The 26,755-nt window shown below is 30.2% G+C and overlaps 1 protein-coding gene across 45 annotated transcripts; it reads left to right on the top strand.

The window, feature by feature from the left end:
* Positions 1 to 1,177: 1,177 nt before the first annotated feature.
* On the top strand, positions 1,178 to 24,499 carry LOC143073090 (tropomyosin). 45 transcript variants are annotated; one of them, XM_076248392.1, is made up of 9 exons: positions 1,178 to 1,508; positions 2,717 to 2,842; positions 9,548 to 9,681; positions 13,442 to 13,559; positions 15,917 to 15,987; positions 18,108 to 18,183; positions 20,106 to 20,168; positions 20,878 to 20,947; positions 23,527 to 24,499. In XM_076248392.1, the coding sequence occupies exons 1-9, from the start codon at positions 1,395 to 1,397 to the stop codon at positions 23,607 to 23,609; spliced, it is 855 nt and encodes a 284-aa protein (XP_076104507.1). In that variant the 5' UTR covers positions 1,178 to 1,394; the 3' UTR covers positions 23,610 to 24,499. The 45 variants fall into 45 exon arrangements, with proteins under 45 accessions (XP_076104507.1, XP_076104510.1, XP_076104506.1 ...); XM_076248395.1 differs by lacking the exon at positions 18,108 to 18,183 and adding an exon at positions 18,244 to 18,319; XM_076248391.1 differs by lacking the exon at positions 13,442 to 13,559 and adding an exon at positions 13,689 to 13,806.
* Positions 24,500 to 26,755: the final 2,256 nt, after the last annotated feature.

The raw sequence follows: 26,755 nt of genomic DNA on the forward strand, positions 1-26,755 counted from the left end.
GGTTTCATCTTGCTCAATTCAGGCATTGCTTTTTAAAATATTCATTCAAGATAAAAAAAAAAAAAATCATTATGAATTTCGATTTTTGTATGAAAGACATAGGCATTTTATTTGGAGTGGCCCAAGCTTTATTGTTTCAACCAAAAAATAAGCTTTTCAATGATTTTATAAAAAAAAAAATGCAACCGTGATTTCATACGAAATAATATTAATTTTATATTGTACGAATTCGTTCTTTAGTAACATGTATTTTGCCTCGCCATTATGACCATTTCAAATCCCTGAAAAAGCAGACTTTTTTAGTTGAAATAGAAAACTTGATCTTACACTTTTTTACAATGTTAAGTAAAAGCTTCCGATTTTCGCGAATAACCAAGTTTTGCCGCAAATTTGAAATACAAATTTGAAACATGGAAATTAATAATAGCTATGAATATTGAAAACATGTGATACAAATACAAAGTTTGATCTTATTTCTTACGATGTTTATCGAGCATGTTTTGTTTTGAAATTTGAAAATAAATAATAGCTATGTGATTGAAAGATGTTTTACAATGTTTATTAAGCACGTATTATTTTTGAAATTTAAAAATTAATAATAGCTATGAATTGCATTTGATTTAAAAAATACTTTAAAAATCTTTAATTGGGTGGGACAATATTACAAATACCATAACATAAGATGTAAGTGTAAACATCTATGCTTGAACCGACTCATATCAATAATACAATAACTGGTTAGAGAAGTATAGTTTCCTCATCTGTAACCATGGCATTCGGAAACTTTTACTTCGGGTTTATAGTTCTCGTTTTACATATATATCTTGTGTTATTTAAAATAACCCATGTAAGATAAGTTCATTTTCTAACAAGGGCATGGTACAAAATTAGATATATCAGCAATTTATGACATTCCATATGATAGATAATTAATAAATCTGTAGTCAATGGGGGTGAAAACTCAATAATCAACGATCAGATCAAAATTCGGTTACTGTTAATTAACTTGATAATTCTTCGTAACAAACCTACACACCCCCATGAAAAAGTCTGCGATGCCTTGCGCGTCGTCTGCCTTCACCAAAGATGGTTGTAATCTTATCGCTTCGCTTGAACAGACGAACCACATGGGGGATTCCGATCGTCAATAACACACCCTCCGATAGGCCGATTTGGCACATTCCGTCAGAATCTCTTTCTCGATTTAGTTGGCAACAACCTTGACTGTTTACTTCGGCACAGCATCTTTCGACTTGAGTGGAGCGAGGTCTAGAAAAGCAGGAGTCTCAGTCAGTCAATACAGCTCTCGTCTGCAGATTAGTCAAGCCAATTCCCTTCGCTTATTTATTCTTTTTGTTTTGTGTTCAGTAACCACACTACAAAAAACTATCAATATGGATGCTATCAAGAAGAAGATGGTTGCCATGAAAATGGAAAAGGAAAATGCTCTTGATAGAGCTGAACAATTGGAACAAAAACTGAGGGAGACCGAGGAAGCGAAGGCCAAGGTAAAATATAGATTTCAAAGCTTTATTGTGTTTTACAAATTTGTTGCAAAATCGTGGTTATTCGCGAAAATCGGAAGTTTCTTCTGAACATTTTTATTGTTCCATCGTAAATGTGACTTAATGGTTAAATTCTTAATACGGAATATGTGTTTTATGGTGTATTTAATATGAAAATGTGGATATGTTACGTATATTTAACAACTTATAAGGTAAAGCGATGGAGTTTGACGTATTCATGCAGTATATTGATGTTGGTTAAAGGATATTTGCTCTCACCAGGAGTATAATACATATGGATATTAAACATGGAATCTATTTTCTGTACATGATGTAATGTAATGCATAACATGAACCCATCCTGAAATGCTGATTTTCACTTTTTCTTGGGAAACATTCCAAGCATCGTAACGGTACAGGCGCCATCTTGAAATCTGAAACCAATACATTTTAAAAATAGAATATTGTAGGATGCAGTGCTATGCACCCGAAAATCTTACTCTTATTAGGAATCAGATATATTTACTCATACCACTTTCTGTTTCAAATATTTCAATTTTAATTTGCATGAGCTTGTCTGTTTCATGTTGTATGAGCTCTTCATCATGTAGCATCAGCTTTTTAATAAAATCGTCTTGGTCTTGGTCTGTAGTTTCTATACTGTTTTATATACTGTAGTAAAATCTATACATGTCATAACTTCATCTTATATATAAAACTTATTTTGGAAAAAGTCAAATCTTCCTAAACAATGCTAAATAAAATAACCATTTGTACTTGAGAAGTCGTAGATTTCATGTTACGCATTTAATTTATGGGGTGGTGGTATTTAAAAAGGGGGAATGCATGCGCACAGTTTGCCCAATTTTACGAGAAAAGCTTCTTCAAGCATAAAAAAACTATGAAATATGCAGAACGATATGGAAATTGGTTGCACTTCTAGAATTCAGTAACAAAAAGTACATTTCGACGAAAAGAAATTTACGAGGTCAGATACTTTAAAAAAATCATCTTATCAGTGTTATACTAATAGTTTGGTCTTTATTTCATGTCAATCAATTTTGTTTTCAATATATATACGAGATATTGCCATTGAAACTAATATAGTCAATTCTTTTCATCATAGTTTGATACTAGTTACAGACTGTTTTCAGGGAAATGAAATAATTGAATATTTCGAGTTTTATTTAATAAAAATTATTGCATTTCAGATTGAAGATGACTACAATTCCCTACAGAAAAAGAGTATACAGACGGAAAACGATTTAGATAATACACAAACACAGTTACAAGATGTTCAAGCCAAATACGAAACGACGGAAAAACAAATTGCTGAGGTAAGGATCCTCCTATGCAAACATTTTACGACAGTGTGAAAACGCACAGAAAATAGGACACAAGTTTTCAATACTCTACCTCTAAAAATTAATATAATTTGTTTTATAAAATTTAAATCTATTTTCATTTACTAATTTTAGAGAGAATTTTCGAACGGTTATGACAATTGGTTTTCCGTTCTGGTTTGTGTATTACATCATTCTGAATTAAATTCAATAATTCTAATAAATAAATTAACTAAGATTAAAGTATGTAAACTTGTGTCAAAACTTTTTTCCTCATCATTACCAATAATCAACTTAAAGGCTTTTTTAAGCGCATGGCTTGCATTAAATGTGTTGTTATACATATCTCTTTTAACATCTGTTTTTTCTTGCATTCTGATCTTATTAATGACTTTCTTCATGAGTGTACTATCTCACCACACGTGTATAAGATATGTGTATTCATTGCTCCGGTAACAAATTACCTATTCATAATGTGTTGTGTGACGTCATCAATACCTGATATGGAAATGCAGTGATGGAATGCAGCGCTACTCAGAGGATAACTACGTATCGGCTGTGCTATCAATTAACTATCACCCCGTTTCAACTTCGATTTGTTTACATTTGTATTCAAATTTGATAAAATAAAAATAAATACTATTGAATTAGTTTAATACTGAGATCGAAACATTTGAAAGTTTAAAAAATTTATTAGTGCAAATTTGACTTTAGGATTATGCTATCGAAGAAGAAAAGTCATTGGATTTAACGATGAATGATCAATTCCAATCGGAAAAAGATTTAACGGATATGGTTCAACTATCTCAAGACTCTGTATGTTCTTATCAGCTCTCTCAGGACTCGGTACAATCTAATTTGTCACAGGATTTTACGTCAGAACTTTTAGAAGGCGAAAGTGTTAACGAACCCGAGAAAAAAGTTCGGAAGAAAAAAACAGGAACTAAAAAAGTTAGGAAGAAAAAGGCTGAACAACTTGACGATGAAACGGGTGAAGCCGCAGATAAACCGAAGAAAAAAAAGAAAAAAATCAAAATTACAAAACGACCGGAACCCGAAGGTGGCAATGCACCACAACATAGTTGTAATCCTATGACAGAATTTGACCGCGTTATTTATAGTAATGAACCTTTGTTTTCGGATATGGAACTCTCGGACCATGAAACACCAAACGATGTTCCCGAACGACCAACTCGGACACCTAGACCCGGTGGGGCCATGATTCCTTGTCTCCAGTTAGGAATGCATTCAAACACTATGATTAAATTTGCAATCATTGGAAGTGAAATTCAAAATTTATTGCGGGTGTCTTTAATTAGGGTATGGTATAATGAATAAAAGGTTGCATGAACCTGCATGATGTTTACATAGCTTAAGAAGTGTATGACAGCTTATTTTGAATCAAGTTTGACGTTCAAGTTAGATGTTTCAAAACATAAGAACCTGTAAAAATTGAACAATGTTATCTGGGGTGAAGCATTAAAGAAATGTTTAGAACTTCAGCCTCCCATTACCCTCTACATGCACTGCATACACATCATAGTCGGTAAACTTTAAATGTTTAAATGTCAAAACTCCAAATTGCTATAATAATAACTTAACTGCTCAATTTAATCGTTAAAAATAGATGCTAGTTTAATGTCACACACATGTATAACTGATTGTGTGTACATGTATTTACACATATTTGTCTAAAACCTATTCTTATCGCATACTGCACGTGCATTTCTACATTGATACACTAATTGGCACGTCCATATATAGATGCCAGGGGTAATGAACCTGTTCACATGGAAACGTATTGCTGCTATGCTTCCTGTAATTACACAGAAAAACCTGTAAATTACTTTCTTTGATACATTTCCCTTGTGTCTGTTACACTTTAAATTCATTAATTTCCCTTTTATCAATATTTAAGAATGAATAAACCAGGGATATTTTAACAGGACTGCGTTCTATCAGTTTATTGTTAAAATGTTTCGAGCGTCAAATTACATTTAATTATGAAGTTAGGTTACACTTGTCTTAAAACAATTACTTTAATAACAATTTATTTCCCATTTATACAAATTCCAAAGTTACCAATTACAAGTTTATTTTTTATGAATAGAAATAGTTAAAACCCTGATTGATTGTTCTGAATTTTTTTTGATTCAGAAATGCCCCAAAAGTGCAATATTATCAATTACACCTGCCTCTCCTTTAACGTAACAATGTCTTATTTACCTGTTTAAGGATGGATTCCATGTTGTAATTATTTACTTTATTTTCACATAATTTTAATTGTCAACAACGTGTAAAAACTTATCAAAATGAAAGTAAAAGTAAGACGTTATTACCATATTTGGATTTAATGTAATCTGCCGTAAGGGGATAAGCAATTGAGTAAACAGCACAGGTGTATCATTTTAGGTCAAATGACTCGTAGTGCGACATTTGAATGTGTATCCCTTTGCGTAAGAATATAGATATTTTAACCACGTAACGGTTGTGATTGTGGTATCCTGCAAGGACAATTTCATTTAAGAATCAGTTTCAATTTTACATACAAACCGAGTAGCTGCTTTAAAAAAACATAGCGATAGAAACACCGAAGACCTACATTGATTCGAAGTGATAAAAATTATAGTGGAGTAATACGGTCAAGAAAGATCGGAGTGGAATTCATTGACAAGAGAAAAATTTAAGTTTAATATTTTCAAAATGTCCGTAAAAGCAGGCGGCGGGGCATTGAATGCTCTTAAGGAGAAAATGCAACATTTAAGAGACGAGAATGAAAAGTTAAAAGATGATTTAGAAGAAAAATCAGCACAACTAGAGTTTTCTCAACGGACCATAGACACCGTAGGTGTTGCCTTCATTTCCGCTTTAGAGTTTTATAGTTGTAAAAGCTTTATATGTGTATTTCTTATTGGATTATCTTTAAGGAATATTTGTTAGCATGCATATCAAATTACAAGTGGATTATATATGTTCTTTGCGGAGAAATGGGACTAATTATTCATGACCGGGCAAGTACCGGCTTCTTCCCAAGTATGGTATGGCGGATATTCAAAGGGAGATCACTCTAAATTAATATTTCCACATAATTGAAATATTTTCGATAATTTTTGAGGAAACGAAATTGTTTTCTTCAATATTGTATAAAACAATACATTATTTATTCTATGGTCTATATACATCTTAAATTGTTAACACATGAGTGTAAAAGATAGGTGCAAAATAATCACAACTTGAACCAAATGCTAATGTTTATGATTCACCCTCTAAACCATCAGTTATATACATTTACAATGTTAATAAGGGTTAAGATGTAGCAGGGTTGCCAGTCAAGGTTGTTAAAAACTTCCATTTGTTGTTGTTGAAAATAACTTTGATCAGTCTGAAAGAAGACAGATACTTGCAAACACATGCAATTAACTGAATTCTGTATTCAATTATTGGGGCTATTATTCAAATTTGCATGTATTTTGATAAGTATTTTTGATGCAAAAGCAACAAATAGTTATTATAGACATACATAATTATTAAGTTATATACATGTATGATGGCAGTTTTAATTTAATAGCAGTCCCCTAATGTAACCCCCCTTTTAACAGCACCTGTAATTTCTTTGATATCTTGGTACAAATTGATAACTTTATTTACTTTGAGATATGATCACATAATGTCTATGCTATTAAAACTTTCACTATTTAAACCATCAGTATCTTATCAGGCCTAACATTTTAGAACATTGTTTTAAATTGTTCCACAATTATATGTAACCACAGGTATACACTATGTTATAAAATTTATGACAGTTATCAACAAATATTGATAATGTCATTAAAAGTACACAAAAAAGAAAACAGTGTCATAAATAGTATGACAATGTGTATGTAGTGTACATTAACAATATACATGCACATTGTATTTATTGTTGTCTATTGCAGACTTCACTGAGACAACTCATTTAAGAGTCTGTGCTTTTAATATTTTACAGACAGTTGCTACTGATGACTATCAAATGCACTTTTCAAATTCAAAATTAAGATATTCCTTTAAAATATCTCTTAAAAAAATACTTATCCCTTTTAAATAAATTCAATATTTCTTCATTTGTTGATATTAAATTAATGTTTGATTTTGTATTATTTTCTTTAAAAGTTATGCAGAGGTATTCATACAAAGTAAAATAAAATTTCTGAAGTTTACCAATAAAAATCTGACAAATAAGGCATTTGGTACACCATCAAGGGCAATCCTTCCCATATCAGGGGAAAACCACAGACATTCTCAAAATGCATGAGTGATTTGTTAAAATATGTGTAGTATGAACACACACTTCCTGTGTAAAACATTTATTTAAACATAGGTTTTCATCATACCTTGATCACCACACCTTTATATATAATATTTATAGATATGATATTGTCATATCATATTTCAATAGGGATAGACAGTTGGAGAGGTTTTTAATCATTTAAGTGTTTTCAATTGTAACTGCTACTTAAATAATGAGGACAAAGTGAATTCCAGTCATAACTTTACCTAGATATACCTTAATAACCGCTGATGCATATCATGTTTTGTCAGCTAAAAAAGTTACAACTGGTAAAATTCCTTTAAAAAAAAAAATGAATAATATAAACAGATACCTTCAGGGATAATACATTTGTAATATGCTGATAAGAATCAAGGGTATTTTGATAATTCGATTATAAGTTTAACAAATATAAAAAAGCAATTAGTTGTATAAATTGATGTTAAAGATTTTCCTTACAATAAAATTTCATCAAAGTTTTGGGATGCATTTTTATGAAAAAGTTCAAAGTTTTTACTAATGCTGTAATGTATGCAAAATATTAAATCAAATCTTATGCAGTTAATTATTATAAAACCCTAACATTTGCAATGTACATGAACTGAGAAATAAATGAATTCTTAGATGCAGATTTAGTATGATCAAAGGTTTTTTTCTTAATTTACTATGTGGAATATAAAGCTGTAAACATTTTAAATACCAGTCAATGTCTTTTTCTAGTACAATGTATCAAATTTCTTTTAATAGTTCATAAATATTGAAAAAATCACATGGGTAATAATTACAAACTCAAGAAATGATTTTTCTGTAGGATTATAAAGAGTCATCTCCCATGATTGTTATAAAATCTCTCAAATTTAACAGGTTTAAACGTATAAACAGAAGACAACAAAATGAAATTCAATTTAAGAAATGACTGAATGTGTATATTCAACTTCTCAAACAATACATGCAGTACCCTAGATGTAGATGATGACTCATGCAACTTGAAATAGGGCGTAGACATTTTAATACTACCATAAACTAATTGTTTGTTTAAATTTAATTTGCACTTAAACAGTTAAATAGTGCAGTGTAAGCTGTTTTAAGAGATCTCATGTTGTTTACCTCTATAAAGTCATTCTGTCATTTCAAACCTAATTTGGCCTTTATAAAAATGCATCTTGTGTGCAAATGTGTGTAATAAATTGCTTATTGTGACATGAATTAAATACCTCCTGTATTGATGTTTTTATGAGGTTCAACTACCAAAATTGTGCATGTATGTCACAAAACAGTAAAACCTGTTATTTTCTTAACATACTTCTCTTTAACTGAAATTGGATATATTAAAACAAAATTATTCTATTGTAACATTTTAAACTGATCGATGCTGCCCATAGATAGTTTATAGTACATACACGTATCATTGAACATGTATTAACAGCTACATGTACATGCATGTATGTTCTGAAAGCTCTATATTCAATGTAGCTGACCATGTACATGTATGAACCTAAATAAAAACTGGGATAAGAAAGTCATGAACCTAAGGGATATAAAACAAGTCTAATTAGTTATATTTTATTTGGTTTCACTGTATAAATGACTGTAAGGTTTATTTGTCTGATTTGTACATTGATATATTTGATATAGATCTAGGTTTTATCTTTATGAAGACATGGATCATAGACTACAATGTTCTAGGAGTGACAAACATAACACAGTTTAAATTGTTACTTTATGTTGATCAACCCCCATGTAAATAGATTGATGGATGGGGCCACTAAACTTTATAGTTTGCATTGTAATGTAGATGTAGATATTTATATTGACTGACATCTATGTGTATTTATATTTAATTGGTTTGATGTGGAATCTAATTTGTTAAAGAAATGTAAATTGATAAAGCTAGAGTGAAATTTACCGCAAGTAGTAGGGTTAAATTTACATCTTTTGGATCCTCCATCAATAGTTGAAAAATGACAGCTTAGAAATGTAAAGCAATGTTTTTTTGTCATTAAGAAAAGGTACATCTCCCCTACAATTCAGTTTCAAACAAAGTTTTATAAAAGAAGTTTGTTTTGAAATAGGTCATTCATGTTGTAGTATGTATACAAATACCTCTGACATTAAACTGTAGTTTAGATTATAAATGTACATTTTATGTATATTGATCATTTCACTCTAACATGGAAAGTTTGACTTCAAACTGTTCAACCCATGAAAATAATTATATCGATCCTACATACATGTAATGGTACACTTTGTTATAAATCAGCACAAAGACGGAAACATATGTACAAACATTAAAAAAGTATATTGTTAGAATAAAATGACCATATAAATGCATACTTTATCATAAGTAAAAGAATTGAACATGTATGCTTAATATGGTTTGCTGTAAATTTCAGCATGAACAAGAAATCCAAAGTTTAACAAGAAAAATCAGTATGTTAGAGGAAGATATTATGAAATCGGAGGAACGATACACAACAGCAGCATCTAAATTAGAGGAAGCATCAAAGGCTGCAGATGAGAGTGAAAGGTATATATCCTTCTTTTAGCCATACCAACATCATATTGATATTGTGTTTCCTACACAGACTTGAAAAAAGAGGGGGGGGGGGTTAAAGTTCTCAATGGTGCATTGTCAAAATAATGATATTGTCTTGCAAAAATATGCTTTCAAAATAGAAAAAAAAGTGTTGCTTCTAATAGGGAGGGATGAAATCTTTCTAAATCTATTATGATAATATGGTATAAGGATTTAGTATGGATATTAGTTGTTGATATGGCTAACACAAGACAAGGTTACATTTATATAATGCTATATTAACAGCAAACCCAAGATGTCTAAAAGAAGATGAATAATTTGCATTTGTCACATTTTATTCTGTAAAACAACTTGGGTTGCTGTTACATTTACTGATCAACTACACTTTCATTCAAACTTGGTATACCATATTTTGCATTTAATATATTCATTTATTATATATCTGTCATGTCATGTAGCAGTTTTAGGAATTACTTTTGCTTCTTGGTGTACCATTATTCAGTATTCATGAATTACAAAACTAAGAATTAAGTGAAAAGCACATCCAGAGTCGTTTAGTTAGAAAAAAGAAACAACAAAATTTAAAAATTCCCCTTTCAATTAAAGGTTTCTAAAATAACAAACTTGGTACACAAGAAATGAAAGAAGTTTATAAATCTACTATCTATACTACTGTGTGGTTGTCTGTACTGAAATTTAATATCTATCATAGCTTTAACAACTATCATTTATTAGAAATGTAAAGAAACGTCAACTTTTTGTACATGTTTGGCATACATTTAAAACTGGTAAAAAGATCAGGTTCAAAGTCTGATAGATAACATTTAAAGTACAGATTTCCACAAAAGCAGACTGGCTGTTTATTAGTATTTCTATGGGGAATACTCAGTTATACTGATTTTGCATGCACTGATATGCATATTTAGGTTATGGTTTTTCATATTTCATTGAGTTATCATAATTGTACATAAATTATTTCCTTCCTTGGAAGTTTAAAAGTTGTTGATAAGATATTTGAGTTCAGAACATACTTTTGTACTTTTTCAATGCTGTTTGCCTTACTATAATCAATACTGTATAAATAATAGCTTCCATTTTACTATGATTTAAGCATAAGAACTCCACAATTTTACTGAGTTGAGAAAAAATATGTTGTGTTTCGTTTAACAAAGCTGAAAAGGAGTAAGGTGGGCTTTTAACTTGAAAATCTAAAAATGTTTTTAAATTTGAAAATCATCAAAATCATAAGAGGGCAAATTTGTTTTCTAACTTTTTATTGCAAGGTTAACATTTTAAAAGGTTATAATGAAGGGGAGATAACTGAAAATGTAACATTATCTTTTCACCTAATTTTGAGAATTCTCAAAGTATGTTCTGAAATGAATTATTCACTTACTAACATGAATACACACATTTGCCTATAACACTGGAGCATTCATAAAATCTTTCAGATATTGATAGAATATAGAAAAAGACTATATACTGTAATGTTAAGATAAAATATATAAAGGTTTAACATAAATATTGACTAGAATTTAGTCAAGCTTCAGTGGAGAAAAAGGTGAAATGGAAAGTATATGAATGCATGCTTCACAAGAAACAAATCTTAGAAACGAATAGTAAATCTTTTCTTTAAAAAATGGATCTTTAGATTACACATGTTTCACACCCCTATAAAGTGACCTAAGGACAGGTTGACTGTTTTGGAATGATATAACTTGATGAGTCACCTACATGCATCATTTCCTTAAGGACTTATTGATATTACACATGTATTATTGATTTTCTGAAAGCAAAGTAGTATTATGTAGAGCTCATAAAATAGTTCTCAAAAATCAGTTTCTTGAAAGTTCTGAATAACAGAAAAAACAAAAAAAATGTTTAATGATATATATTGTATATACAGATAACTATTGGAGTTTTCTTTTAATGAAAATTGACCTGAATAACAATAAACAGAATAGAAAGTAATTGATGATAGATGGGGGCAAATGAACACTTATACACCCCTGGGCCAAAATGTGTCAGAAACTGGTTTTATATACCTGTTAGGCTAATGAAGTATAAACAGTGATAAACATTATTTTGCAAACAAATTGTGGATTAAAATTAATACTTTTCCAAAATTTATGATTAATAGGTTTAAAAAGTTCTGTTTTGAAAGTAAGATTAAGATACAAAATCATGTATATGGTAAAAGATACAAGGATCTACAAAATAGCTATAATCATTATAAGTACAAGAAAAACATAACAAACATGGTCTATATGCCAATTTTATCTATTTCCATGTTAGAGCTATAACAACCTGTTACACATGCATTGCTTTTAATGATAATACAATACTACAAAAGACCTTAGTATTTCATTACTTGTTGTAGTAAATAACACAGAAAAAAAATGCTGATGTATAGATACAATTACATCCTGCTTGCGTATGTTAAACCTGATAATATGTAAAAGGAAATTTTAAATGATTCCCTTCTTCCTGTTAATCTATATACACTAACCCTCTTATGATTATATATATAATTATAAATTTTTGGCTTTTGTCCCTACTGTGAAAAATAGTTGAGAAATGTTAGATTTTGGTCTATCTGATTTTATATTTTTCTTTTAAATGTTCAACTTCAAAGAAATTATTTATTCTGACGAGATACATCTAGTCTAACTTTGGAGCTGACCAAAGTCTATTCATTTCTTAACTGTGGTACATATCATATATGGGGGAATGTGCAAAAACTCATGTACTCAATAGATAACATATACTGCCTCTAATGCCATACAATATTTATGGTTTAAAGTTTATTTTATTCTGGAATGTTTTTATTTATTTCAAACACTTTTATTTACGTACTAGTACTTTGTTACTTGATTTTATGCACCTCACACCTACAGCAAATACTGTCATAAATTAGTGCTAAAACATTTGTTTTAGAAAATTTCACAGTTGAAGCACTGTCACTTTAATGTTTAATTTCTGCACCTTTACCTTCCTAATAAGATAGTAGTTTATTGAAAGAAAAAAAATTAAGCATTTCAAACCTTTGTGACTAAAAATTTGGGATAAATACCATATCTGTTCTGATAAAAGCATTGACATTTTCAAAAGGGGACAAGTTTATTATCTCTGAGAGGGATGAGCTTTAATAAGGACAAGTATGGTTGATAATCCTGCTTAGATGTTGTCCAGTTGCTTTTTTGTTTCTATGTGTTTATTTCTGTTATAAATTACTTGCATGGCATTAGAGGCAGACGTCAATTGGAATTTCGAACCTCCACTGATGAAGAAAATTTGGATAGATTGGAGAGGAATTTGCATGATTTTAAAATCACTGCTGAAGACAATGAGAAGAAATACACTGAGGTAATAAGAAAATTAATGGCTTGCATGTGGATTTTCTTTTTTCTGACAGAGGTCGACGGGCTTTGGAGAACAAAACGTTTCTCGATGATGGGAGAATAGAACAGCTTGAAGCTGCCTTAAAACAAACAGAACTTATTGCAAATGAAGCGGAACGCAAATATGACGAGGTAAAATCTGTGGTCATTGGGTGTGGCTTTGTATAACTGTAGCTTTTATTGCCCATTAGACAATTAATAAACCTTTTTTTTTTTCTTTTTTTTTCAGGAATCGGTTGAAAACTAATATATTTCTATTCTTTTAGATGGGGAAAATTTGTGGCATATTTTAGTTGCTGGTATTTATGGTCAAAATGTTTTAAATAATTCTGTTTAAATCATCTTCATAGAGGAAGAAAGGTACTAGAAAGTCGTAGTGTTGCAGATGATGAACGAATAGATGCTCTCGAACAACAACTGAAAGAGGCCAAATACATTGCCGAGGATGCAGATAGAAAATACGACGAGGTGACTGTGCCACAAAAAACTTATTGGCATGCTTCTCATCTTGTTGCAAGAGATAAATACTGATTGTTAGTTCATATGCCCTCTAGTCTATAGCTTTATATTAATTCTTATACTGTATTCTGCACTCAGAAATAGGAAGGTCTTGGAAAACCTTAACTGTGGTAATGACGAAAGAATAGACCAACTTGAGAAACAATTGACTGAGGCAAAATGGATAGCTGAAGAAGCCGATAAAAAATATGAAGAGGTGATTCATTTGCATGATCAGTTGGGGTGACCATCAAAAGACACAAATAGACTTAGCAGTTTTTGTTCTCGACTGTTTATTATCTTTTATTTTGTGTGTTCATTAATCCATATTTTTTGCAATTCCATGTAATGACATGATAGCAATAGGATAGAATGGCAAGGAAAATATATTCTTTATCAATTACTAAATTTACATAAGATATCTTTAAAATTGAGAACAAAAATGAAATGATGTCTTGCTTTCTTAAGATCTGTTATTCGCTAATATCAATTTTGTGGGAAAAACTCAAGAGAAAAGTATATTTGTGAATTTTCTGAATATGTGTTCTGATGATGACAATTTATACAGAAAAGAAAGCAAGACTGTTTATATTTCCATGCATTTTCCCACTTATTTATTACCCAGTGTGACATAAAAATACCCTTATATCCATTTGAGAAAACTTTTGAAAAAAATCTTCATTTCTATTAACCATTTGATTTTCTTTTATGCTGGACTAATGTTTGATTGCTTTTGTTTGCTATACTGCAATGAATTGTTTGATAATCCCCTTCATAAATGGTCTCTCTAATTTTATCTTATCAATCTGAAATCTATACTGGTTTCCTTTTGAATTTTTCTCAAAATTTCTAAAATATGAATTATTTCCCTTGCACATGAACCTTTGCAATTTAATCAGAGTTATTTCCCTTGCAATTGAGTCCAGAATTCAGTTTCATTTTAGGCGAGACTTAACCATGGAGCATGAAAGCCTACAGAAGTCTCAGTAATACAGATTTGTGCATGAGTATATATTAACTCTTCTCTTTTCTCTAAATATACTCTTTGCTGCATTCAATTCACAGAATGTCCCAAGAAAAATGCATCTTGCACAATTTCTGATATGCATAAATGGAAAATATATGTAGAAGACAATATCTTAGTTTAATTAATTATTAGAACTAGTTTAAATATTTGCAGCAAAGGGTGTACTGTTAAGAAAACAGAAATTTTGTTGAAATCTGAAACATAGGTGAAATATGTGGAATTAAGTTTTGCAATGATAAAAATTGTTTTAAAAAGTAAACACATATTCCATTGATGGTTCTTGTTTGTTAGGACTCTGATGACTTACATAAAATAACCCAGTGGAATTATTCAAAATTCTCTATTCAAGTTTGTATTTAAAAAAAATATGTCAGTACTGTGACATTCTCAAGAGTAAATGGTGGGAGGCTGCGGTTATCTAAGTCAACACTGTCCATCTGTAAGGGAACTGTTAATTTTCGCTTTATACAATGAAAAAATATGTGAAAATATATAATTATTTCTAATTAAATCTGAATTGAAAGCGAATGTTTATTTTTGGTGAATCTTGCGAAACTTGACAGTTCTGAAATTGATTTGAGAAAGAGCATGTTTATTTATGCAATTTGCAATAAGAGTTTAGATTTGAAGTTTTTTAAGTAATTTTATGATAGGGAATAAGATAAAGATTTCAATTTTATAATTATTTCATTGTCTTATCAATTTTAAATATTTCAAAGATATTTTGAATAAAATAAATAATTTATTCTTTTTGAGTTAAATGTTGTGAATTAACAAAGTAAATGGTTTGTGATAGCAAGCATGAGCATTCTTCACGATGTCTTTGAAAATCCTTGCACGTTAATTGTACCATTTAATTTTGGTGCAGTTAGATTTATATATTGTCAGACTTAGTTTTCAGAATATTGCTAGATAGGGGAGATAATTTGATATTCAGCACACATTTCTTCGTTAAAGTAAAATTTCAACTGTCAAACAAATTAACATAGCATTTGACTATATTTTCTAACTTTGTTATTGCATCTCCATCAAAAAATGATATTCTGAAAATTTTATATTAATGTTTACGTGTAAGGATTTACAAAAATTTTGTTGAACACTCATAAGTAATGTAGTCCCCAAATTTTATTTGCAGCATGGTGTGTAAAAAATTGCATGATGTTTTAGAAAAAAAATATTTGGCATTTGTTAAATAACAAAAGCATGATAAATTTTAAAAACAATTTGAATTTTGAAAAAAAATATTTGGACATATAAAAGTTTTGAAAAAAGGAATTGACCCTTCTATTTCATACAACAGGCTGCCCGTAAACTTGCTATCACTGAAGTGGACCTCGAGCGTGCCGAGGCACGATTAGAAGCTGCTGAAGCGTGAGTATAGGGAATGCTTTGGAATGCCTTATGTGTGTGTTACCATATATAATTAACATTTTCTAGGCTGCTCGCAAGTTGATAGTAGCTGAAACTGAATTAGAACGCACTGAAGAAAAATACGAGCATATGAGAAGGTTGGTGAATGGTTAATTAACAGACACAGCTTAATAGGGAATCTTAGTACACATACACAAACAGCTTAATAGCTCACTGTCTTATCAATACATTCACCACAAAGTTCACACTATTTTAATGTTGGTAGGTAAAAAACGCAAGACGAAGATGTTAACAAAAAAACTAAACTTTTATAAGTAATTTGTATTTGAATACCAGTATTTGTATCTTGAAAGAACACACAACACAAAAGCCTTTTCAACATTAAATTGCCCAATGCCAATTTCTTAAGATTTGTTGAGATAATCAAAGAGACTCATAAGAAAGGAGCAACGCATAGAAAAAAAGATATCATTGAATATTTGTTCTATCGGCACATAACAAAAAATCAAAGCTATAACACACATACATGTGCTTAGGAAAAGTGCTTTGTTATACCCTTATACTAACATTTGTTGCACTTTATATGTAGGGAATTTGTCACATGGTACTGTTACATCACATAATGAGTTTAATTGAAAAAAAAAAAGTAATATTCAAGAGGAATAATTTACATGAATGAAAGCAAGATGATCTTAGCATTTAATTTATAAGATGAATTAAAACAAGTGTAATGATACAAGCTCATCTTAATGGAAAAAAAACCCATTTTACCCAAAGAAAAATTGTGTTATTTAAGATATGCATGGTGTGTTAGCATGATTTCACATTGACAATTGATCAATTTCAGAAAATATGCCCTCTTGACCCTTGAATCTATATACAAAAGATAAGTTTATGTACAAAGTATTTGTTTACAGAAATTAAATGCAAAAATATTATTTCCCGAAATGTTCAGTCATATTTTTATTGACTATTTGGTCAAGAAATGAAATTTAAATTCAACTGAAAATGAAGGTTTGAATTGCCATTTTGTGGACAGAGTTCACATAAACCAATTTATCAAATGCATGTGGTCATGCATGCATGGTGTGTTTGATCCCTTTGTATGCCTGTTGTGAATTTTTCAGACAAGTAAAAACACTTGAAGATGAACTTCATATAGCTACTAACAACCTTAGAGGCCTAGAAATAGGCGAAGAAAAGGTAAGCATGCTCAATGTTGTGTTTGTAATAACTGCATTGATTGGCTTGTTTGAATAAGGTTCAAATCATATGACTTTTGGTGAGATTTCTTTAGTGGGGATTATGATAAATGTTATATGATTTTATAACTATTCAAACAGGCCAAATTGTTTGAGATTACTGAAATTTGCAAATCTTAAAAGAAATATGCATTTCAATTTTTTTTCATGGGGAAAATAGAAAATTATGAACAAAATTTAGAATGACAATGCATAGCTTCCTTAAAGATTTCTAATTTCAATTATATATGTTTGTGTATGTTTCAGCTGTCTTTGGAGAAATGTATAAATTTCCAAATACTCCTGAAAATATTTCCATGGCAGTTGAAGAAAGTTGTGTGAATGCAAGTCTTGAATGTTATGTGTATGCATAACTAGTCAGTTTTATATGCATTTTGTTAATCATTCAAAGCAATTTACATAATTTCATTTACACAGAGTTTATGCATGGTAACCAGCCTTTCTCTGTTTTAGATAAAAATAATTAATTTGAAACATTTTGATATGAACAAGTTTCATTCAGTAAAGTAATTTTCATATTGATCAACCAAGTTTAACGTTAAATTAATTTAATTTGTATATGTCTATTCCAAAATCACACAATTTTCATAATCAGCAGCTAGACCTAGCCAGATTTACATACCCATATTTTTATTTCAGCATATTTTAATGATTGGGTTTGCTGGAGTTATATTTGTGGCATGAGAATTTTCAGTTTTAAAAGCATGGAGATTTATTTTCTTTAAAAACAAAAAAACAAAGATTTTGAAATGAACTTCCAGAAGCATATTTGATGAAGCACATTTTTCATCATTGGGCTTGTCAGGTTGTTCATTTCATTAAATCAACATGCCTAGTAAACCCTTTCTTATTTTACAGCAAAGTAATTGATCTTGAAGAGCAGCTCACAGTTGTTGGGGCAAATATCAAAACCCTTCAGGTCCAAAATGACCAGGTAAGATAAACTGGCTGGGTCCGGCTGTACTTAAGTCGTTTCATTTCTTTGCTTTTTCAGGAAAGTCCTGGAGCTCGAAGAGGAGTTGAAGGTTATTGGAAACAATATGAAATCTCTCGAGCTTTCTCAGGAAGAGGTATAAAACCAACACCATATTCAAATGGTGCATGGTGTTCGCTTTCTTGCGGCGCATGAACTGACCCATTTAATCACATAACTTTCCTCTTTAAAAAACTTAAGATTTAAACAATAGATTTTGTTCATACTTTGCCAAAATGTAGTTAGCAGTCTATTAAAACAAAACAATAAAAACTCTAGGTCACAGTGATTTTTTTTCAATCTAAAGATTGTGTGAAATTAAGATTTTGAAGGATTTTACATGTATACATGGACACACATTAATATGTGAATAGAAGTAAAACTAAATAATGAATTAAAAAATTTATAGCTCTTATATGAAAATTTAAATTTGGTCACCATATCGGATTTCTTGAATATTAGCAAAATAGGAAAATTTACAGTTTACCTCTTCATAAAAAAAAGATCTAATTTATCTATTCAAATACATGTATAACATAGTTCACAATTTTGAATTAAGATAAGCATTTTCTATATCTTTTAAGAAAAAGTACCCAAAAGCGAAAATCATAAAAGACCTTATTCCTTTAATTGAAAAGATTCTTAAGTTTTGTTCCATTTCTGCATCAAAATTGCTAATATTATCAGGGTTCTAGAATAATCCTTTGCAGTTATTTACATTAAAAATTGAATTTAGATCCCTGGTTTACCTTTATTAAAATGTAACATTAAACAAACAAAAATTTTGATATACATGTTTGTATATTGTAAAGTTCCCCAAGTTTCTTCCTTTAAGTGTTGGTCTTATATATGCTAATTTTCATGATAAATTGAATGTTAACTAATAATAAGCACTATTATATTAGCTTCTGCTCTCTAAACACATATTCAATACTCTTGAAATTATGTTTTGAGAGAAAACCTTTAAGGGTCAGTTGATTAAGTTTATAAGTGTTTTTATATCAAATTTATGTAAGTATTTTTTAATCGGACACAATACACAAAGCATAATTTCAGGAATAGTTTCAAATATAGATAATATATCTTTCTACCAAATTCATACAATTTAATCTAAAAGAATGCATTAGATGTAGATTTTATTTTTATTTTGGCAGCATGTCAAACATAGCAGCCTCACTTTGATGTTGTAGGCATGTTCAGAATGTAAAAAAATGTGAAAATCAAAAAAGGCAAAATATTTTGGCAAGAAAGTGAAAAAAAGTAAATTGAAAAAATCTTTATTATGTAATAGAATAGAAATGCTGTAGGTTCCTGCTAATTATTGCTTACCATTGTATTGTGTCTGCCTAATTTATTTTGCTTTTTTTCCTTTTATATTGTAGGCAGATCAGTATTGTACAGGGCATGGCTATGTCCATAATATATATTTGTTATATTTTATAATAAATTGCAGATTATAAATGTCAAAAAGCCAACTGATCATCTAAATTTAAAAAAAAAGAATGCAGCTGATCCAATTGGAAAAAAATATCAAAATGAGAATGATCATCAGGTGGTTTACAAATATGCGTTTAAATAAAAGTTCTATTTATTGTAGTTGCTGAATTTTAGATTTCAATCTAAGACTTTTATCTAGACATTTAAATGATATGGAAAGATCAGAAATTTAATGAGTTATTTGGTTGTTATATTCAATATCAATTCTAAAATTTACAAACACAATCTTGAAAATTATTGAAAAAAGATGGAAGTGGTTGGAAGAAAAGACCGGTTTAAAAGAGAACTTTTGATTTTGAAATCTTTCCACATTGTTTAAACTTGACCATTGGTCATTCTTGAGTTATACATTTTACTAATGTCTAGAATGTATTTGTGTTTAACAGGCCTCACAGAGAGAGGACAGTTACGAAGAAACAATCAGAGATCTTACAAACAGACTGAAGGATGTAAGTATTATATGTAAACAAATCTATGTTTGTACATTAAGCATCACTACTAGGTTTCTGTCTTTTCTTGAACCTAAATAGTACAAATTGGATCAAATTTTTAAAATTCTTACCTACATCTGCATGGTGCCTGAAATTCACCTTAGGAATTTAACAAAAGGTGTTCTGAAGAAAAGTTACACTTAATTTCAAGTCCCCTACTTTTAGCTATTTTTACAAATTTTTTAAGGATGAGAAATGAAAAATTATTCTATAAAAAAGAGATGTAAATTCTAATTATTAGTTACAAATTGTTCTAATTAATCTGTTTTCAATTTACAGGTAAAAATAAGAGCACCAATCCAAATTATGATAAATAATATGTGCTTATCTCTCTCTATAACATTGTGCTATCCTATCTGGCAATGCTCTGCTTTCTTATTTTATTTAGTATACTTAGTACACACATTTTGTTCTGTATATTTATGTCAATCACTATATTATTTTTGTATCACCCCCCCAAAAAAAGAAGAAAAGGCATCAACTCTATCAAAAAAAGTTATTTTATAACATGGCCTTGTGACACTGACCAACAAAAATATTATATCCCAAGAATTTAAAAAAGTACAAGACCAGTGGACACCGTCTTACAAAATTTTAAAAATCACATCACCATGCCTACAAAGGTGGAGACGATTCATAATTTGAATTTTACCATTCATTTTAAAAGGCTGAAAATCGTGCAACAGAGGCTGAGAGAACTGTATCCAAGTTGCAAAAAGAAGTAGACCGATTGGAAGGTAGGGTGCATGGTGCCCCCGAGCGATTAGTTTATGTTGTTGCACCTGTTATCTTGGTTTTTTGTTTTTCAGCTAGACCAGAGGTTTATCATCAAATTTTCTCAAGTCTGATTTTTTTTATTTATCAAGATCACATTTCTAGTTTTATAGATTTAATAATATACTGATATGGTTTGCCTCTTTCAACAAATAAGAAGTTGAAAATACATGAAAATTGACTTGATTTTATAGAGAATCATGAGCAAATTTGAAGATGGATTTAACCTCCAGAGATTTTTGTTATACTTGTTTGATGCCAAAATAATTCCTTGAAATTAGAAAATAAAATGAACCTGCATGTCTGAACAGTCATTGACTAACACATATGAAAAATGGTAGGGATTATTTTGGCTCGTTGTTTAGTTTTAGATTGTAAAAAGTTTTCAGCAATTTCTTGTTTTTAAATTGAAAATTTACCACAATTTATATCTTAAGGAAAGTAAAATTCATTGTTTAAAAGAACTGCTGAATCCTTTACAATACAGAACCAATTTTTTGCCCAGAAAACTAATAGCATGATGTTGATATTTGTGTGATTTGTCCTTAGGCTGAATATAGGGCTGAAACTAGTGACCGTACCGTTCAAACGTTACAGAGAGAGGTGGACAAAATTCAAGGTAGGTCATATACAAATCAAAATTGCCAAAAGTTATGACAGTAATCAAAAAGGAAAAAGAAAGAGACTACATATATCAAAGGGAAGTAATGTGTTATCAGATTATCATACATATAATTGAGTTACTTCCCTTTAGATGAGAAAAGAAAAAATAATTATTACAAGGAGACAATGCTATAGGATACGATATGTGTATGATACATGATTTATAGAAAAACAGTAACCAGGCTTCAACATGAAACGGTTTTTAACGGTTTACCTAGTTTTAAATTTCCTCAAATTTATTCAATGCATTATGAATGATTAACATGTCAATGCAGATATTGTCACTAATTTCACTACAGAAGATGCATTCATTAACAGAAACATTCCAGAATCTTTGTGTTTATAAAACAGTTCAGAATTTGGTTAACAGTATTTTTGTTTTTCTGATAAGCTGATGAAAAAGCTTACTGTTAATGAATTTCATTTCTGTAATGAAGTTATTAGTGTTATTGTAAATGCCTTTTGTGTGAATTTTTAACATTGAAACTTGCAAGTTATAGAACATGTGTACTAATAACATATACCAAGGATTTGTATTTATACAAATACATTTCATGTATTACAATCAGCAAATGATTTAATTGAAAAACATAGAATACATGTGTATAAAAGAAAGCAGATTTTCATGATATTCATTGCAAATTACATCTTTTGGCAACTGAATGTAGTAAAATTTCCTGCATATTTATAATATTTAGAACATTATAAGAGTTAATTACCCTTTAAAGTAGAATTAAGATTGGATCTTTCCAAGATCAATTCAGTTTATAGTACTTCACTACCAAAAAAATAAGTTGTAAAATTCAGAATAGAAAATTGTTTACAAAATTGTTAAATTACTATCATTTGGGAAAATGGCAAATACAGAGATAAAAAACAGTACTATTCCTCATGAAAATTGTTTTCTGCTGCCACCATTGTGAAGGGCATGATTGCATGATGTTATTTTTTTGCATGTGTGTGTGTTTACAGAGGATTATGAAAATGAACACAGACAAAGAATGGATCTGCAAGAAGAAATGGATGCTACATTAGCAGACTTAAACAATTTGTAGAGATGCATGCTTTTTTTTGAATGATCTACACAGTTGTACAGGTTTGAATTTATATAGATACATTTTATACACAGTGGTTCAAAAGTATTGGAAGATCCAGTTTGTAAAGAGAAATGTTTTAAAACATTATCATATAAGAGGGTGTAACATTGATCTAATTTTAATATATAATTTCAAATTTTGAACCACTGTGAACTGTAGTATGACAAATAATATGTTAAAACCAAATTATATAAAATTATAAAAATGAACAAGCAAACAACATAAAAAGTTCTCTGAAATATCAAGCTGACTAAGAGCTCTTTTGTAAAGACACTTTTATTTTCTGACCTTAAATTTACCACAATATGTTGATTTTGTTTTTATTGGCTACAAATTACCACACTTTCATTCGCATTTCAAAATATTTGCTAAAAAAGTCAGTTAATGTATGCATTATTTAAAAAAAAAAAATTAATGGAAGGAAGTCATAGACATTATAAAATAGAAACAGTATACTTTTAAAGTTATGAAGTATTATAAGTGACAGACTCTGAAATAAACCACTACCAAAAAAACTTTAAAAAAAATTGTTAGACTTGGAAATTGACCAAATTCATAATCATCAAAGCAAGTGCGAAGGATAATATCTTCTTACAAAGAGCTTATATTTTATAAGAACCATTAAGTACATGTATTAATAGTGTAAGCTGTGGAAGTATGATAAAGATGCCTATAAAAAGTCACATGTCTATTTTCTCAGAATTTTTCTACAGTATATTTGTATTTCATTTGTTCTTACCATCACCATGAACAATATCTAATAAAACATTTATTTTTTTCAGATGAATTGCTTACTGAGAAGGAGAAATATAAGGCAATCAGCGACGAATTGGATGCCACCTTCGCTGAATTGGCTGGATACTAAAAACTGGTTTCATATTCCCCTCACCAAAGTCGTATATATCATTGGTTTCTTTACAGGCCAGAATCATGTGTTTCTCGGACAATAATGCATTTTCTTGTAATAATGTATTTATTTGTACAGTTAAATGTTTTGACTGTTTTGTGTAAAGAAGGATAATGATATAATACAGTGCTTGAAGTACATGTTCATTTTCAATTATTTATGTAAAGACAAATAAATATCTGTTACTAATATATTTCGATTTTAAAAAACGAGATCTTTAGTCACAAATCTTTAAGGTTACTACACAACTTTTGATACCAAGCAAATTTTTCGTCTATTTTATGTTTTTGCAATGTTTGTATATCTGGGGAAATATGTTTGTGTGAATCAGTATTGAACCGCCAGACTTTTTAGCTACTTTGTTGAGGGAATCATGGGATACATATAGAGCAGGTTTCTCCTTCCATGCAATTTGTAGTAACCTTTAAGATTTTTGACACGCTGTTGACAAATTTTACACAAGAAAAGGGGTAGCAAAATATCAGAATATGGTGGGTTGATAGATATTCAGATTGGCATTTTAAAAATTTGCAGAATCTGCAGTAAAATGACCAAACTGTCCTTATTTTTGGCCTACCATTGAACAATCGGGCAATATCCAGTCCCAATCCTTCTTTCCCTCCACTTCTGTTGAAGGAGACACCACAGTTGTATAATATAATGTATTGAACGTTGATTTTTTTGCATGTAATATTTGTATAGTATGTCCAAGACTGGTAGCAGGCCTATGGTTCACAAAATATGCTCCACTTCTTTCATAAGTAAATTATTGTATTTCTATAACAGAACAATTCTTAATTGTATTGTACCAAATTTTTATTCTTTATTATAAATATTCTTATACTTTACATATTTTTTTTGTCATTTGACAACATTTTTAGTAAGAAGTTTGGAACTAATATGTTACGAGAGCTGTACTTATGATGACATTGTGTTCATCATGTGACGACTCCCTGGATATTGCCAACTTGTTTTTACCGACAATAAACTTGTATTGCTTAACTACAGAATTTGTCTTTATCATGTTTTTTTAATCCTACCCTGTTGTAAATGACAAGATGAATTTAGACCTTTGGCTGATGAATATGTTTCTTGGTGTTTGTCATGGATTATCTCTCTTTGTCTTAAAATAACTACACTTCAGATTTAGTTAAATAGATAAAAAAAACTATTAATGATGGGGATAATGTGAAACTAAGACAATTTGATCTACAGTGAATTTTAACCTCTCAAATACTGCTGGTGCTTATCTGTATGTTTAAAAAATGATTCATTTTGATACAATGCCATAGTTTTATCACCAAAATCCAAGTCATTTGCATTGGGAAGAGACAAACATGTTGAGCTTGCTAGAAAAGTCCATTCTACCATTCTAAGCCTTTTACAGATTAATAATAACAACAGTGGTTGGTGTTTTTGACATATCAATAATGAGCAGTACATACACATTGATAGTTACATATATTGGAGTCAAAATTACCTAAGGGAAGTCTTCTGTTATCCTTCAGAAGTAAACAAAAAGTCGACCTAGAACACAATAGGACAATCAATATCATTAAATCTGGATTAAGTTTTATTAAAGTGATGCAAGTCAAGTAATTTAGTCATCACAAACCAAATTATGCTTATTTATATCTTAACCAAAAGCAAGACGGTGCTTTCCCATTAGTAATTGTGCTTTGTCCCAGCCCTGGAAGTCTATATTCTATCCACTTCAATGAGGTTATTGGCACCATCTTGATGTTTTGGTTACTTATCTGATGTTGTATACTTAACACATTGGAAGGTCAAATGTATGTACTCTATTGATGTGTTTTGATGTCTTGGATGTTTGATGTGTTAGTCATCATGTTCTGATTGTTATAGGTTTATAGACTTTGATGATTCATCGATTTTCATACAGCATTCTGCAGTGAGGAAGGAAAGTCTGGTTGTTTAAAAAATTAGAAGTGGGATTAATGCCAATGAGTTACTATCAGAGTAAGCCCAGACTTTGATTTGAATTTCTTACTTGTTGACTAGCAATACAAAAATTACTAAAGAGGTTATAAGAAAAATCACAAGACAATATAAAAATTGAAACAGCATCATAACCCCAAGAAAAATTGAAACAACATCATAACCCAACAAAAAATAAAAAAAGTCATCAAAACTATTGAAAAAAAACAGAAGTTCGATCTACACTAACCCCAACTAAAAGTGGAGAGTCTTCAAGTGTGCTGCTCGTGCTACAATCTAGTGATGAGGCATTATCATAAGAAGAGTGTCTTATACTTGAAAATGAGGTTATATTGAATAAGAACAACAATTTTGACTGGCAATAGGCCACCTACGGACCCCTGATAAAGTTCTTAACATGCAAAGAGTGTGGCACTCTATACACGAGGCATCGCTTTAACATTGGACGAGACGTGGCTGTAAAATTGTACATAAAATTGACGCCCCACTTAGGCAAGGGTTTTACTGCCGATCGGAAGACGATCTAAATGACCATATTTCTTTATTATTTCGTTATGTGGAAGGAATACATTTTAGTTCGCTGTCCACAATGATTTGTGTTAATCGTATACACTGATATCTACTGTAGGGTGTTCAGTAAATTTAGATGTCCATATAGATTTTTTTATAGTCGTTTATCTGTTTATGGTTCTACCAGAGACACGTATGTCGGATTCAAAACTAGAATTTAAGCCCAATACAGAAATCCACAGAACCTAAAAACTGTTATAGGTCACCGTACGGCCTTCACCAATTAGCAAAGCCCGGAATCACACATTTAAAACAATTCAAACGAGAAAACTAACTTGGCCTAAAAAATGTACCAAAAAAATGAACGGAAAAACAGATATGTTACACTGCAAAATACGACAACCACTGAATTACATTTACCCATTTATGGGGTGCACCAATATAGTGGTGGATAATACATACCAAAGAAGAAGAAGACATGCTCCTGAAATGAGACAGGCACATACATAAGCATATTAAAAAAGTTATCGGGATCACAACCCTCCCTCAAAACCCATTAACCTGGGACAGAAGGTTGATAAGTTAAGTTTATTACAATAAAATAAGCAGGTGTATCTTAATCGCACAGATAAAAA

Source organism: Mytilus galloprovincialis, chromosome 4, assembly GCF_965363235.1.
Source record: "Mytilus galloprovincialis chromosome 4, xbMytGall1.hap1.1, whole genome shotgun sequence".
Taxonomy (NCBI): Eukaryota; Metazoa; Mollusca; class Bivalvia; order Mytilida; family Mytilidae; genus Mytilus; species Mytilus galloprovincialis.

Excerpts from the sequence above, each read along its gene's own strand:
- LOC143073090 (XM_076248379.1), top strand. The coding sequence starts at position 3,602 with ATGAATGATCAATTCCAATCGGAAAAAGATTTAACGGATATGGTTCAA. Across the intron at positions 13,057-15,916 it reads ATGAGAAGAAATACACTGAG|GCTGCCCGTAAACTTGCTAT; the intron begins GTAATAAGAAAA and ends TTCATACAACAG. Across the intron at positions 15,988-17,114 it reads CGATTAGAAGCTGCTGAAGC|ACAAGTAAAAACACTTGAAG; the intron begins GTGAGTATAGGG and ends TGAATTTTTCAG.